Source organism: Epinephelus moara, chromosome 9 (assembly GCF_006386435.1).
Source record: "Epinephelus moara isolate mb chromosome 9, YSFRI_EMoa_1.0, whole genome shotgun sequence".
Taxonomy (NCBI): domain Eukaryota; kingdom Metazoa; phylum Chordata; class Actinopteri; order Perciformes; family Serranidae; genus Epinephelus; species Epinephelus moara.
This window is the reverse complement of record NC_065514.1, coordinates 17,734,162-17,750,741: the sequence shown is the minus strand read 5'-3', so window position 1 is coordinate 17,750,741 and position 16,580 is coordinate 17,734,162. Positions and strand designations below refer to the sequence as shown.

The window sequence follows — 16,580 nt, the reverse complement described above, 5'->3', positions numbered from 1 at the left end:
TGTATTTGACATTATTAGGTAGAAGATGATGCAATTTTGCACCCACACAAAAGGATAAAGTTATCTCAGTTAAGCCAGGCTCAGAAACCAGGAGTTTTGAATGGATTTATACCTGATTCACCTCTCCCAACAATTGGAGGAGAAATCTGTTCTGGGATCAGATCCAGTCTTAAACTTCCGAAAATGCTCGCAGACTCACTTGGTCTTTGATATTTGGGAGTAAAAATTCGGGTGATTACGATTATCGTCCTGAAGCAGCTGATGGTGTTAGCAAGCGGCAGTAAGCATTCTAGATCTTGAGGCTAACACTAGCTAGCATACTGCTGTTGACAGATATTAAAACTAACAGTTGAAATCTCACCTCCATTTTTCACTGAAGAAGACAACCTGCGCTGACTGCATCTCCTCAACCATTTTCTCATCCAGACTTGTTTAGTTCTCTGCTTTTGTTTTTCTCACTGCAAAGCTCTGTTGACATTACAGCAAGTCACACCATGTCAGTCTCCGTTATGTTTACTTCTGTTTCCCCATGAGATTATGTGAGGTGATGCATTCATGCTCCCTCTGGTACGTTAATCCTAATAATATCCTGTAGCGTGTGATGCGCGATTATTTTCAAATCTAGTGGTGTGTGCGTGTTTCAGATTAGAGAGGAGAACATCTGTGAAGTTTCTCCGTATGTGCGTGATGCAACCTGATTTAGGGTTTTGAAACTCCTGTAGTGTGAGCCCGGCTTTAGGCTGCGCACTTACTTCTCAGATTGCAACAAAATGAGAGATCTTCTGCTTGGGATCCTGCTCTGGTTCTGAGTAAATAAAAGACATGAACAAATAAACCAGCCCACACCTGTCTGAATCTGTCCAGCAGTGCATGCCTCAAGCCACAAAATTAGGCAATTAAAGGGCCGACTGGTATGTAAAGTAATTTGCTGGTACCCAACCCTGATGCCAACACCTTGTCTGTCAAAAGGGCACGTGAGAGAGTCGTTTCCTCTCATAGCTCTTCAGTAGAGAGCAGACCAGACCAGCAGTGACAGCCACCGCTAACACCACTGTCAGTATTTACAGTCCTGGATGAATCACTCTGCATTACAATAACATTCCCTGCGTGCCTTTACATCAGGAAGAGATGAGAAAAAAAGAAAGTGAGAGAAGGGGTGAAGAGGGGGGCTGGAGGGTGAAATATGCGCCGGCAGCGATAAATGTTTAGCAAAGGAATCTGCTTGGGCTCTCCCATGACGGAGCTGTCTGTCTGTCTGTCTGTCTGTCTGTCTGTCTGTGTGCGCGCAGATGTAGTTCAGGTTGATGGATACAGGTTGAGTGGGTGGAATTTCAGTTTAACGTGTGTGTGGGTGTAATGACAGTTTGAGAGCTGTTTGCGCATGTCGAGGAAAAATGTGGATGTCGTAATCATATCGGGTTGAAAGGGTGTAGTGAATGCATGGGAAGAATCAGCGTATTTAGACACTTATAGTGTGTGAGCGTGTGTAAATGTCACACCGCATAGGTGGGGAAAACATTTGCACCAGGTCTGCCTTACAAAGACAAATGTTAACTGACAGTTGCATGGATGTTTTATCTTGGAGAGAGCCAGTTGTCTTTATTGCACATATGACAGCAGCACAAAGCCCACCATTTGTCTCCTCAACAATTGTGTTTTCCAAACGAAAACAGGGAGAGAAGGATCCCAGGGTTCCCCCAACCAAATGCAGCTGAGCATGTGGAGTTTTCCCTCAGTTTAACCTTTTCAGTAGGTTGTGAGAACAATTTAGAGTACTGTTTTGCTTCATGTGTGAATCTCCAAGCAAGGATTATTTTTGATTTCTCAGGTCAAACCAGAGTGTGGTTAAAGGGAACTTCTTTTCTCAGTTTTAACACTTGAATTTGCTGTCACAATAAAGAGGCTAAAGCTGCTTTACCACCCACACTTTTCGTATAGTACCGTTAGAACCGGTATGTAACCTGTATGGACATGTACCTAAACCCTGGATCTGTTTGCCGCTGTATGGCATAGATGGTGCAATTTAATGTAGAGGGTTGCCACCAGATAGTAATAGCCGCGTCACTGCTGTTTCTTTGACTTCTGTAACTTCATGTAATTTCTCATGTAGGGTTTCTTTAAATTACAGGTCTACCACTTTGGCGTTTACTATCCATATTCCAAGCTATATTACCGTCTAGTACAGCTTTTTGCAATTAGAGTCCTTATACCCCTTTGTCATGTACATGGCTCCGCAGTAGACAAGTATGCCTTTCTGTTTTGTGTTTTTTTGTTTTGTTTTGTTTTTTGTTTGTCACGTGGCAAGTTAGTCAGTGTCACACACAGGCTGGGAATCAGGTTAGTAAACAATAGAAAGCAGCATGGACGCCAGTGAAAATGTTGCGGTGGTTACTTTTCTTTTTTTTTTATATCTGTTACTTATTTAGTCTCTCTTTCAAACTCAGTGCCAACTAAACTCTGAACAATGTTCAAGGGCTGCTTGGGTGGAGACGGACATTTTTTGTGGCAGCCGGTCAAAAATTTGCCCGACTACTGCAGTCATTTGTCCTGGGAGGGAATGCCAATTGCAGGCTTTCCCATTAAATACAAAATATAGATGTAAGTGGACATAAGTGTTTATTTTTTTGTCCCGTGGTGAAGGGGCTGTAGTGATGTTAATAAATGTGTATAATTAATTTGTTGGCGTTCAAAAAGCTACAGCTTCCATGAAAAAAATTCAGAATAACACATATGATACATGATCTTAAAGTGTTTGTTCCTCAGCAATCATTTCTACCACCAGCATCTTTCCAACATCTATAAAGCTGCAGTCTCTGCTTTCTAAAAATGCCCACCTTTTCAGTTGTTGTTGAAAAAATGAGTCTATTGCTGTCCAGACAAATTGAGAGAACTGAGCAAAGTTATGTTCTGAGGATGGGTTTTTAGTCATTTGCATTTCTATAAATGTCAGTGGGATTTTTAAAAAAAAATACATTTTGTCTTACTTTTCAGGAACGTTTCTCTTTGTCTCATAAATTAATGACATAATTTACACCTCTAGGATCTGGAAAGAGATCCAGGATCGTTTCAAGTGATTAGGGCTGCAAATAACGATTATTGTTATAATCAAAATACGTGCTGTTTACATTCTCGACTAAATAATCAATCATTACATCTAAAAACATTACATCTAAAAACAGCTGATAAACACAACTGAGGAGGGACTGTATATTTAGCAAACATTTTTGCTTCATAAATAACTGAAAAAATTAATCGATAAGTCAAGTAGTTGCAGATTCATTTTCTAATTATCTAACCGTTGGCCGATGCTCTCTCTGAAGCACAGAGCATTTCATAGTTGTGACCCAACCCAACACTGACATGCGAATTAACTACTACAATTGAAAAGCACAGTAGGGCAAGTGTTGAATGTCATGTGCGACCTATCGCATTGCCCCCTCCGACTTAGACTGTTTAGTCTGGCTGTTTTAATTTCAACCCATAATCCAGAAAAAGCAACACATCAATAGAGGCTGGCCGGCGGTTTAATCCATCTTTTTATGTTTTTGAGATGAGCTGTTTTATCCCTCTTCAAAACCCACTGCCCAGTGAGCAGCATTGTCAACGGACCTTTTCATTACGCTGTTTTCCTCAGCTGTTTGGCTCAGACCGGCCCCAGCTATCTGGCGTCTGAAGAGAGAGAAAAAAAGAGTACTTGGGGATGGAGAGAAAGAAAGAGGTTAGAGGTGAGAGACAACTAGAGAGAAGGAGAGAGGGAGATTGAAGGGAGCACTGGAAGGGGGTAGATGGAGCTTCAAGCAAGACGTAGAACAAGAGAGAAGACATAGGTTCAGTTGGAGAGACGCAGAGATAGAGGTTGAGGTTGAAGGTTGAGTGGGTAAAAAACAGAATGAACTGACTGTGCCAAGCCAAAGGAAAGCATTAGTGCTATTTGTGTGACGGCTAGACTGTTATCTGCTAGACTCTAGACTATTATCTTCTTCATTACCCCTTTTAGTGAGCTCCAATAGAGACGGACTAAGGGAGGGAAGAAAAGGCAGAAATGTTGAGGCCAAGTGGAGGGTGAGAAAACGGTCGAAAGTGGAAAACAAAGTTGACAAGAGAAAGAAACAAAAAGGGATTGAGCAAGAGTTAAACAGACAGAGGGAGCGGGACTAAACCAGCAATGCATAAAATTAGAAAAGTTTCTCTGCATATTCTGAAGGGCAGAGCCATGAAGTCATGGTTGTGGCTCATCTCGTGTTGCTACTGATGTCTTATTAAAACTTCAAATGTATATAATATTAATGTTATGACAAGAATGAAACAGTCAGTGTAATACATTTCACATGTAATGTCACCTACCATAACCTAATGTAGTAATTAATATCTTGCAGGTTTCAAAGTTGTTGTTTTTTTTATTAGTTGCCCGATTGGACAAGAGAATCAGAAGTCAACTTGACCAAAGTCAGTTTTTACTTACAAATTGTTTGATCAGTTGTCAAATAACAACTCAAACTTGAAGCAAACAGCGTGATACATGATTGGAGTTTTGCCCCCATCCTCTAACAACACCCAACTAAACTCCTAAATGCTTGCTTGCGCTTCAGCTCATAAACTTTGTCTGTATCAACACCCTTTTTTTTCAAGTGCCCCATCAGTGATGCCCATATATAACTCTGAACGGAGATGACAAGGAAGCGAGATGGCACACTATTTAGCTACTTCAATTATCAGCTCCAGAAAAAACTCTGTGTTCATTTTTTTTTTTTTTTCACTCGCCCGCTCAGGCAATTGCATTGCTGGATTTCCTAGCCGGATGTGGCATTTTACTTGGCCAGGGCAATCGGGCAACCCGTATTGTTGAACCCAGTCATGTTAACATTTGGGGGTTTTTAGCAGTGGAACTGCCGCTAACAATTATTTTCATCATCTATCAATCTGACAATTATTTTCTCGATATATCGTTTAATTCTTTGGTCTCTAAAATCTCAGTAAATTGTAGAAAAATGTCAATCAGGGTCTTCCAAAAGCCCAAGATGACATCCTCATATGTTTTATTTTGTCCACAACCCAAATGTAATCAGTTTACTGTCATAGAGGAGTTAAGAAACCAGAAAATATTAAGATAAAATAAGCTTCAGTCTGGGAATTTTGACTTTTCTCTCCTGAGGCCTTGATGTAGCTGAGCTACGGTATAAACAACATGGTGGACTCCGAGGGACAGGACCCACTTCATATGTAGATATAAACAGCTCACTCTAAGGTATCTAAAACACAACGATTCTTTCAGGTGGTTATACACGAATAAAAACATTGTTTTGAATTACATAATTTAATTACCTAACATTTCTGCCAATGTAATTTCCTAAATCATACACACTGGACCATTAAAATAACTACTTTAACAGATTAATCAATTGTCAAATTAGTTGAGGATTGATTTAATAGTTGACAACTAATTGATTAAAAGTTGCAGCTCTATTTAAAAGATTTATTTAAAATTAAACTAAAAACAGGGTTGCCAATGGATACTTAAAATGTCTTTAAAAAAGGCCTTAAGTGGTATTAAAATGTCTTAAATCAATCTCTTAAAAGTCTTCAAAATGCTAAGACATGGGAAGTAGGAATTTATTAATCTTATTTTTTTTTTAAGTAATTAATGTAGCTACATGTTTTTTTGTTTTCGTTTCTTTATTTTTTTACTTCAGCCTAAATTTCAGTCTTAGTGGCAATGAAAAAGTCTTTACAAGTTGTACATCTAATTTGCTTTAAGCTGTAGGAACCCTGAAAAGAGATTTAACTAAGTCAACTACGTGTACTGTAAAAAAGGACAAAATAAAATAGCTTTGATAAACATGTGTGTCTTGAATGTCCAAAAAAGCCTTAACACAACCACTTGAATGACTATCAGTCAGTAAATGTTGCATTTCATACATGTAGGACCTGAGTTATTTGAGTGGGAAAACATGAACAGATTTCTGATAGATTTCTTTTAGAATATAAAGTGAAAGAAATATATTTTCACTGCAAACCTGCTTGTTCAAAGAGACAACTCAAAAACTAAAACAGCTTACGGAATTTATTCTTGGACGTTATTGCCAATAAGATGTTTGTGGACGGGGTAACAGCCCCTAAACCCTCAGAGAATTGACTGAGTAGAGCACAAGGAGCACTTAAGCCGTGTTGAAATAATAAAACAACTTGACATAGAAACCACAGCACATCTGTCTTGGGTGAAAAGGTCACTGGATTTGTAATATGGTCTTTCTGCATGCTAATTTCCATATTTCTCACATGCACAGTGTGTATGCACAATATAAAATGAACAGCAAGCTTGCAGTCATATTGGATGTATCCCTGGGAAAATGAAGAAGGAAACAGTGTGACTTGCAGGTGAAATGAGTGGGTGAAACGTGAGTCAGGGAAGGGTGTGCGTGAGTGCGTGTGTGACAGAGTTGCATGCAAGTTTTTACATCTTCTGCATGCCTGATAAGTATGTGCGAGTGTGTATGTTTGTACATGTGTGTGAGTGAAGTGAGTCAGAGGAAGGTGTGTGTGATGTCAAGCCCAGACAGGCTCTGCTGTGGTCCAAGTTCAGGTTGCTGTCAGGTGGTAATGGTTAGTTAACAGAGCTGGTAATTACCTCAGACTGTCGGGCTGAGACACTGGCCAGATACCCTCAGGATACTGTGGGAAAGTACATTTAGTAGGTCACCGCTGTATTTCCCTTGTGCTCAGGCTGCAGCAGAAGAGTGACCGCTTCTCCAGGTGTTTAGATACAGTATATACAGGAAGAATTTATTTTAAAATGGCGTACCAAACTACTTAAAAAACTGACAAATATCTATTTTATATTGCTGTGAGAACATCAACAAACTTCTCCTTTAAACAACTGAATTTATTCAAGTTTCTTGCCAAAAACTAAATTTTACAAGATTACATTTGAACACATTATGTAAACGTTATATTTTACCTTCGCCCAATACTCATTTTTACTGAATAGAGATAGAATGCATCATAATGTAACTCTACGCAACCTACGTTTGCTGTTAGGTTGAGCCACTAACTAGCTCTCCTCCTGCCGATTTCATCACAGATTTGTTGTTCACAATGTAGAATTATTACACACCCTGTTATTTCTACAATGGATAAACAATAGGGTGTGTCTCCTGAAGCATCAATGGTGAGTTCACTGTGTCCTTTTGTCCCGAAGGCGTTCCAGAGAACATCTCTAATAGTCCCAGAACCATTTTCTATTGTCCCTGTGATGACGGTATGATGTTTGTTTTGAGTTCTGCTGTTTACCTTGTGCAAAATTTATGTGACACAGCAGCCAAACATCGGCCACTGCCATTGGTAAAGCAATTATATTTGTTGAGAAGCCAGTGACAGTCAACAAGGCAAATATCAATCGATACAAATTTTTGGCCGTAAACCCCGAGATTTATTTTTTGATTTTTTTTTTTTGTGAAATCCCGTCTCTTTGTCCATTACATTATACACTTAATTTACGTTTGGTTTTTTTTCACCCATGTTTTGAGTAACTTTAAATCAACAATATGGCCATACAGCCCATGTGAATTACTAAATTATTTATCCATTAATGCTCATCTTATCATTCACTTTTTTCACCATGAGAAGAGTGGTTGCAATTCTGATGGTGTTTTGTAGCAAATGTAAGAAATAAAAACAATGTTTTCTGCCTTTAGCTTGTTGGCAGCATAAACAACAGTAGAGCACTAGGGCTGTCGTCTACCAAAGAAAATAAATCTTGATTCACTAAAATTCTAATTAGTCTTTAACCATTCGATTGGTTGACGGAGGGAAAATATCTGCGTGTAATCTCTGGATTAACTAAAATGTTTGCAGTGCATTGAGTGCACTCTGCCTGTAGTGCTGTTCAGAGCTTGGCATTAATCTGTTAGGACAAGTGGAATATCTCATGCAGTTGTCTGATCGTAAAGTAAAAAATAAATGTGATGTCTAATGTAACATTAACTGAAAATAAACTGCGTATCGTAACCCTGAAACTGAGCTTTTCCAGCTGAGCTGCGTGCACGAGTCTGTCTCACGAGTCTGAGAAATATCTGACATACTGGACACAAAAGAGGATAACTTTGGGGTTGACAATGTCCTATACAACATAATGTTACTAACATTAAATATCTATGGAACGCTGCATTTGTAATCCACCCTTAAATTGTGGGGTCTTTTCGGAGAGATTGTAAAACCGTCACATAAATGTACAAGTGATGAACAACAAGCACTACCATTTTCAGCTGGACAAAAAACGCTTTGATGGACACACGCCCTTATTAAAGTAACACCAAGGTTGTCCGACCAATTAGAATTTGGTCAGACATGAGGATATCGACCAACCGACCAGAAGGCGTCAGCCCAATAGAGCACAATATTTTAGTCCTTGTTTAAAACCGCAAGATTGCCTCTATTTTAAATCAACATATCTATGTCTGCCAGTAATTGTTTCATCAGTTAAGAGAATTTCGTGACTCGCTCTCACCTCTCAGGTCACCAGTATTACACTGCAGACTGACGACTGGTAGTCAGGCTTCGTTCTCCACTCAAAGATAACTTGATTTAATGATTAACACGGAAATGATGTCAGCTTTTTTAGTGGAAGAGTGCTAAATGAAGCAAGATGTTTCCACTCGTTTCCACACTTTCTCCTTCCTTGTGTGCAGCCAAAGAAAATTAGAGCGGGTCACTTTTCCACAGTTTGCATCCGTCAGTAAAAAATCCTTGTGTGAGATTGTCGATCGCTGTTGGAAGGTGTCCAAATCACCTAACATGACCTGAGGACTGTGTGGGAAAGCAGTGAAAAAAGGTCAGTGCTTTCACCTCTCCTTACTCATCATTTTTACAGTAGTGTGAGGCTGCTTTTTCCAGTTCAGTGTGCCATCCCACTTATAATGGGCCGACATCATTTCATAGTGGCAAGAAAATTTTATATCTGCCCAACAGAATGACAGGGAACTGAATATGGCAGAATTTCCCAGACATGGGATGATGGGAGCAAACAATGAATCTCTGGTGTTGTATGTTTTAATTTTCTTTCCTTGGAAGGAATACTATGCAGTTTCTAGAGAAATCTGTCCTTTTCTTACGTACTGTGTATATGTTTTAGACCACAGCAACACCAGGCAGTGGAATTAAGTATTTTTAACCTTAGCTTGGACTCTGAAGACACATTAAGAAGGAAAAGACAACATTTTCAAAGGGAAACGGTGGTGCGGTTCTTCCTCCCCTCTCGCTCTTCTTCTCTCCAGTTCCCACGCTGCCCCTTACCTGACTTACCACAATTTGAATCAAATCACCAGGGCCCGATTGGCTGCTCTGACCATGTGACCTATATCGGCCCTAAAAGCACCGCCTTTTGAGATTGGTCTAGGATTTTCCCATGGGAGCTGCCTACAGAGCTAGTGCAGTGTGTGTGTGTGTGTGTGTGTGTGTGTGTGTGTGTGTGTGTGTGTGTTTGAGGACGTTAGGGAAAAATCTCCCACCCCCCCTCCCTCTCTTTCCTACCTCCACTCCGCTATCCCCCTTTCTCCTTTTTTTTCCACCACCTCCCATCCTTTGAAACACAGTATCACACTTTAGATAGCCTTTGTTGTCACGGCAAGGAGCATTCTTTCTCTGGCGCGGCCACGCGGAGTGTGAGAATGCAGGAGGTTCCCTGAAAAACACAGAAAGAACAAAAGCAGCAATGTCGCAACTCTCTAACACTTTATACAGTTAATTAAAAATAAAAACTGCTCATTTATGTTTGCTGATTTTATTTACAGTGGCCTTTTGATCTTCCTTCTCTGGCCTTAACTTGCAAAAAGATGCCTGGTGAGAACACTGAATTAAAGCCAGTATTGAATGAATTTGTTTGCAAATGCTGTCAAACTGTGAGGAAAATCCAGCATCCTCACTGCAACTTGCTCAGTAAATTTAGCGCCACAGGAAGAAACTTGTGAGTTGCGGTTGAGAGAAGACATGCACCCGAAAGACACATGTTTACAACACAATCAATAACATGGCAGTACGCACGGACTGCGTGCATCCGTTCTATAAAAACTTCAAATAGTCCAGCTGACCGACCTGCACAGACTGCGGTGACTGAATGACATGTCGTGCGTCTTGATGATCACAAACATGATATTTTGCCTCTGCAAACACGCCGAACTGTGATTGGTTTGACAACACTGTCAGTGTCATGCTCCCTGTGTCGCTAGACATGCAGGAGCTGCAGAGGAGGCACCCTCATATGTTTGTGCTTCTCTGGCTCTCTGTGACAACTGCGTGCCTGAAAACTCCAGTAGTTAAGTGGTGCTGTGGAAAAATCAAGTCTTCATATCCCGCAGCGAGCCAAAAACAGAACAAATGTAATAGAAATCAGCCGCTCCAACCCGGCTTCAAATCTTGAATGACGGCACAGAGCTACCATCTGTGTTCATTAAAATACAAGGCACCGCAAGACCTCACCACTTTGACCAAGCTTTTCATGTCCATTTCCATGAGAACCGTCAATGCACTTAAAGCACTGACTTCTGTTAATATCACTATAATGTGTGTTAATATCACTGCGACATTTTTACACTTACGTCATTTCACTGTCTGTGTCACTTCTTTGCTTTATTGGCTCGTCTAACAGATCTCTGCGTGATCTATGCATTTGTGTTTTGATTAATTATAGATAGAATTATTTCCATCCAGGTTGCGTGTGTGTGAGACAGTGTGCGTGTGTGCCTGCCTGTCCGTGGCTTAGCCTTGAGAGTTCAGAGCAGGTTCTGGCTTGCTCTACTCTGGGAAACTTTGAGCTGAGCAAATAGCTGGGTCTGTTTTCCTGGCTGCCGCCACACTCATATGTGTGAGCCATGTGTATGCGCTGCGAGCACTTGTATGCATGTGGTCTATGTGCACTGTAGTGTAGCCCGTGCGAATTGTGAAGTGTTTTGTCTGTATGGTGAATTTGTGTGCGTGCGTGTGTGTGTGTAAGGCAGAATACAAAGAGGAGAATACAGAGTGTACTGAGGGAGAGATGAGCTTCATTCCCACAGACAAGACAGGAGATGACACCTCTGCTATTCCCACACCTCCACTGTCTAGCCGCTTTCTCCTGTCCCGACCTCAGTTACCACAGAGGCAAACACCGCTCTGCATGTGCACACAGAGGAGGGGACATACTGTTGCATTGGGTGGGTGTACACTCCTGATTTGCAGTCTTCATTAAAGTTTTGCCAGATAAAGAGAGACACACTGGCTCTAAGTGAGCCGCTCAAGGATCTTGCTCTGTGAGGTCTGTGAGCTCGGGTTTGATTTACAGCCCACCTCTAAGTGGAATGCTGTTTGCTGGGTGGAGCTCAGGTGTGTTGACAAGGCTTTTAGCACTGACACGCTGTCAGGACGGCTTACAGACGAGTGTGTGTGTGCACGTTAGGGGCCGGCAAACAAGAGGTCACTAATGTCCCACCAAGGAGACCTTTACCATGGAGAGCCAGGACAGCACGGGCATGTGAACGTTACTGAGGCGTAAACGCTGTCCCTTCACACACTGATCTGATCTTCCTTAACACTCTTTCACACCAAAGCAACCACTAAAGAAAATGGCTTTTTGTCATCGGTGTGAATGGGTCAACGGAGGTTTTCATGCTCTGAAGGCCCAGACAAACCAAAATGACATCAAGGAACTAGCGGTGCAGAGGTCAGCTGTTGCGCCGCCTCACGTTGCCTGTGTCTCAGCCAAAAGGTTGCTTTTGAACACACTGCAAAGACCCCAGCTGACAGCCAACTAGCATGTATGTTCTGCGCCTGCATGAGAGGAAATAACTCTGCATAGCAGCAGGTGGCGGTCGTCTGTATTTGTCATTAAAAAAGGGAAACCAGAAGACCTAGGACTGATAAATAAAACATTGATGATAATACATACATAGCGTTTGTCTACCATTTTCACACCACTGCTGCTCACCACTTTGACCTCAGCTGCTTCATTCCAGATGGCTACTTTGTCGTAAAAATATTTGTTCATTGGAATAATCTGACGAGAACAAGACAAAAAAATAAAAGAGCAAAGCCTTCTATGTGTGCCCTCTCAACTTAAGTTGCTTGCTTTCCTCACTTCCGTCTCTCTTTTCGTGCACTGATTCGCTTAAGCTGAACAGCCAATCAGAGTGATTCCTCTCACTGACAGACTTTGACACCTATTCAACACGCTCAATCGGCAGAAAAGCCGCCAACTAGGGCCTTAAAGGAATACTTCACCCAAAAAATGACCATTTGTAAATCAGTTAGTCATGGTGTGTTATCTTGAATTTGTGAAGGAACTTTGTTTTTCTTGCATGCCCCCACAGTTATTGATTGATTGGGGACCAATCAGCAAAACTATATCAAAATATCTGTTTACCATCTCACATAACTTGAGCAGTTTGATCCAAGAGTCAAAAGGAAAAAAAAAACGTCAGTATTAGAGACTCTGTCCTCCTATTCCATCAGTGTACCTTATATAAAAAACAGTGAGGCGGAATAATAGCGCAACGTTCCCGCCTTGAACAGGCAGTGTTAAATGGGCTTATATAGGTGAAATATGTGACATATTTCCTCTTGCTCCTCTTCCGCATATTTTCTCTTCAATACATCTGTGATGAGTGAAAGCTCTTGGAAACACTGTTTTTTAACCCTTCTCCTTCATCTGTTCGTCCAGGCGTGTAACTGTGATGAGTACGTGGCAGTGCCCAGGAAGGACATGGTCAAGATGCTGAAACAGAAAGGTCAGTCAAACCACACAGCTTCAAGAGGGTTCACTGTTAGTGCACGCTTTATGATAACATGCCATCACGTCTCACGTCTTTGCCACTGTTTAGTGTAGTTTTTAATCTGCTATGCTGGACCCCACTTTATTTTGGCTTTTCCAGAATACAGTCATCAAACATTGGTATTTTGTTTGTAGGATTTCTCCAGGACCAGGACAACACTGACTACACACAACATCAGGAGGAGGAGAAGCTTGGTGACACTCTGACCCCTGGTGTGACCCCTGACTTTCCCAGGTATGTTCAGTGTCAGTGGGCCCCCCTCTCAGGGCTGGACCCCGACACCCTGACCTTTCCCGGGGGTGCACCCGTACAGCTCCACACTGTGCCCCCTGCCCTCCTGCCGAGGATACCGCTCTTCTACGTCTGCACCAGATGTGGCAAGGTGTTCTGGGAAGGCTCTCACTTTGGCCGCGTCCTCTCCATGTTTCAGGACGTCTTACAAATAACGGATGAGGACACTGAATCAGCTGCAGCGGCACCGCAGGACTGACTGATGTAGGGCTACTGCAGTTTACCATACCCTCTAACACCATCATTTTATTTTACACATGTAGAACCTCGCAGTCATGAACTCCAATGACATTGCCTCATATAGGAGTTTTATTTTTCCCTTTTTTAATTGATTCAATACAAATATTGAAAGAGGCATAAATTGAGAATTTCAAATCTCTTGAATTAACAAATCAGTTTAGATGAAATATAAAAATAAGCCCACTATTCCTCCTGTGATAAGTGAGTTAATATTTTTCTTAAACCGGAATGAACAGACTTCACTCAGAGGTTGAATCTACTATTAACCATCAGGTATTATAATTTGACAGTCATATAGAAAAAAACAAAGGTGGTTTGAGAATTTATTTGGATTAGGGTTTTACGTTCTTTTTATGTGTATATAGTTTTGACAGTTTTAAACCTATTGCGTTTATAAGAGTTAAAAACTCACTGAACCAAAGACAGGTCACGCTGTGATCACGTTTTGATTTGGTAATTTTTGTTGTTGATCATATTCACTAGTACACCATATTTTTGGTGATTAACAGTTGGGATCGTATTGAAATCATTTGAATTGTTCCTAAAGAACACTTTTGCTCACCAGGGATTTACATCAGACTTTAAAGCACTTTGTTAAAGTGGAAACCCACGGCTGCATATAAAGATGGACGACGCGTCTCCACTTCCTCCCACTGTATAAAAATGAAGCCAAAATATCCCGGATACAGCTGCTTCCATCTTGTGCCGGTGATGTCCTTTGGAGCCAGAGTCTGCGCAGTAACGATCTCCACGGCATCGAGTTCCCGTCCAACCAGTAATGAGCAGCACCATTGATCATAAGCACCAACTGGCACACACATCTGATGTCATTCCCCCTTTCTATAGCATCAAATAACTACTTATAACTAAACTTAGACAAGACAAATGAAGACTTGAGCGTAAATCTGCATGATAAGAACTACCTAAAATGACAGAACCAGTCTTTGGGAATGTCTTATTTGACGCGTACTTTGATATTTTAGTTTGGCCCATGTCCCATCTTCTAACATGGAAGGGTGGGATTAATGACCTGTACTGCAGTCAGCTACTGGCAGCGATTGAGGTGTTCTGGCTTCATTTTCGGGGAGCTGTCATGTCGCCCATCTTTATATACAGTCTGTAGTAGAAATAGACTTTTCATCACTTTTTTAGACCCCAGAAACTACCAGTTTCCGCAGTTACTGTGGCTGCTCCACCGTCCGCTATTTCCACGACTGGGGGTAGTAACTGCAAACTATTTACATTGATATTCAAAATCGTACCTGGTGGCGGACAGAATTGTGTAGTGAAAGAGAGTTTACAGGGAACTGATCTAAATGTAGATGGTGCCTTCATTCTTTAGCCATTACATTGTGCAATTTACTTCATAACATTTACTTTACAATAATAAGTTCAAGCTAAAATCTTTTATATTTCCACTTTAAGATTGTTCTGTTTCACACAACAGAAATTGTTTAGATTTAAAGCTGCAGTTAAATAAAGTCAAAACATGGTTCTCTGGCCTTTTTAGCAGTCTGTGGTACTGTATATTTTCATTCTCTGTGATTACATTTGTACAATGTTGAATCATTTAGCTCGAAGCTAAATGTGTGTTAATAAAGTGCTATTTGTTTCATTTATTTATCTGTGAGAAGTCACAATGTTTCTGTCAGTGTGCAGGTATTTTTTTAATGTGTTTCTGAATTCACGAAACAGATGGTGAAGGACTAAGAGTGGCCAGATTGATGACATCATCTAAGCTTCACTGATGTCTGTCAGGTGTAACACTAACAGTGTGGGGGTTTCCTGCCCCGAGGCTGAAGAGCAGACGGGTCAGAAGAGTAACCCAACACATACACCGCCTGAATCCCTTCATATTTTCTCATACCTTTCTTTCTAACTCTCCTCTGCTTCCAAACCCCACGTTGGATTTGTGTGATTCCAACTGAGATTGCCCAAAAGGAGTTTAAGAGATCTAATGTGGAAAATTCTGCAATTAAAGATTTTCTGGACAAGTGCATACAATGCATTTTGTTAAGCCTGCAATGGAGGTTGAGTTAAAAATTTTTTACACTCATAAAATCTCAAGAAACCCTAACCACAGCCAGATGTGCACTTTATTTAATTGATCACTTAACTCACATCAAAAAAGCCACAGCCACTTCCAGAGACAGGTCATACTGTGGATCACTGAGGTAAATGTGTTCTCAGTGTGTTTGAATCATCGCGGCCACGCTAAGTCAGAGATTTGAACCTCGGGATGATTCAGTAGTGACTCTGGAAAATAAAAAACATGTCAGGACGTCAAAGGTGAAAGCATTTCTCAAGAACATGCGACACTATAACCTGATTATCATATCATGAATAGCCACATGGAGTTTACAGATGTTAAGTGTTCGATGTGTGACAGCTGGAATTCTTGGATCACTGAGTTCACGAGCCGTCAGTTTGCAGGGAGCTGAGCTGCTGCCCAACCTTTATTACAACAAGCAGTGGAAATAGAAATTACTCTGCAATGAGGTGTTATCTAACCAAATGTCCTTCCTTTCCAAAGTAATTTGGAATAAGTGGACATTTTTCAACATCACGGCAGGTCAGAACCTACACATGTAAGTAATGTAACACCATTTAGCAATTACATAACCATAGGTACATTACAAAATGTAGGCTCAGGGCGTATTGTTGCAGTAAGTAATGTTACACCATCAATAATGTGGTAAGGATAAGTATTGTCACTTCTAAAGATTGTGTCTGTGGCTGTGAATGTGAAGTTCACTGTTCATTGTTGTGAGTGCTGGTTGAGCTGCTCAGATGTCGTACGTAAATCTTACATCAAGGCTATGACGAGAAACAAACCTGGACAAAGGAGATCATGTGGATTACCGTCTCAGACGTGACTTAGGGCCCCTACACACCAGGCCGACAGTCAGCTGTTGGTCAGTGTCGGGCCGTCGGTCTGTGTCCCGCACTAGTCGGCTCTTGTCGAATGTTTTTTGGCTGATTCAGTATGTTGAATTGGAGACATCGGAGCCTGTCATTAAATGAAATCACTCTGAATAGCAGTTGAGCTCAGCGCACAAGAGGAGAAACCCAAGTGAGGAAAGTAAACAAAAAGAGTCTAGACGAAATGAGATTGAAACAAACTTGTATTTCTTTTATCCATTGAGCACTTTAGCAGAAGCAGTTCGTAATTGTTTGTGTTATTGTTCGCTAGTGCATGCTAAATATCCCTTGATCTTTCAAATATTGGATTGTGTTGCTAATGCGCTAACT

At 41.1% G+C, this 16,580-nt stretch overlaps 1 protein-coding gene across 1 annotated transcript in view; it reads left to right on the top strand.

Annotated features, from left to right (window-relative positions):
- The window catches only part of exd3 (exonuclease 3'-5' domain containing 3), a 58,834-nt gene extending 43,887 nt beyond the window's left edge, over positions 1 to 14,947 (top strand). The window contains exons 20-21 of the mRNA XM_050052848.1: positions 12,686 to 12,752; positions 12,932 to 14,947. Coding sequence (XP_049908805.1) covers positions 12,686 to 12,752; positions 12,932 to 13,287 — 423 coding nt within the window. The 3' untranslated portion in view covers positions 13,288 to 14,947. The remainder of the gene's footprint in view (positions 1 to 12,685; positions 12,753 to 12,931) is intronic.
- Positions 14,948 to 16,580: the final 1,633 nt, after the last annotated feature.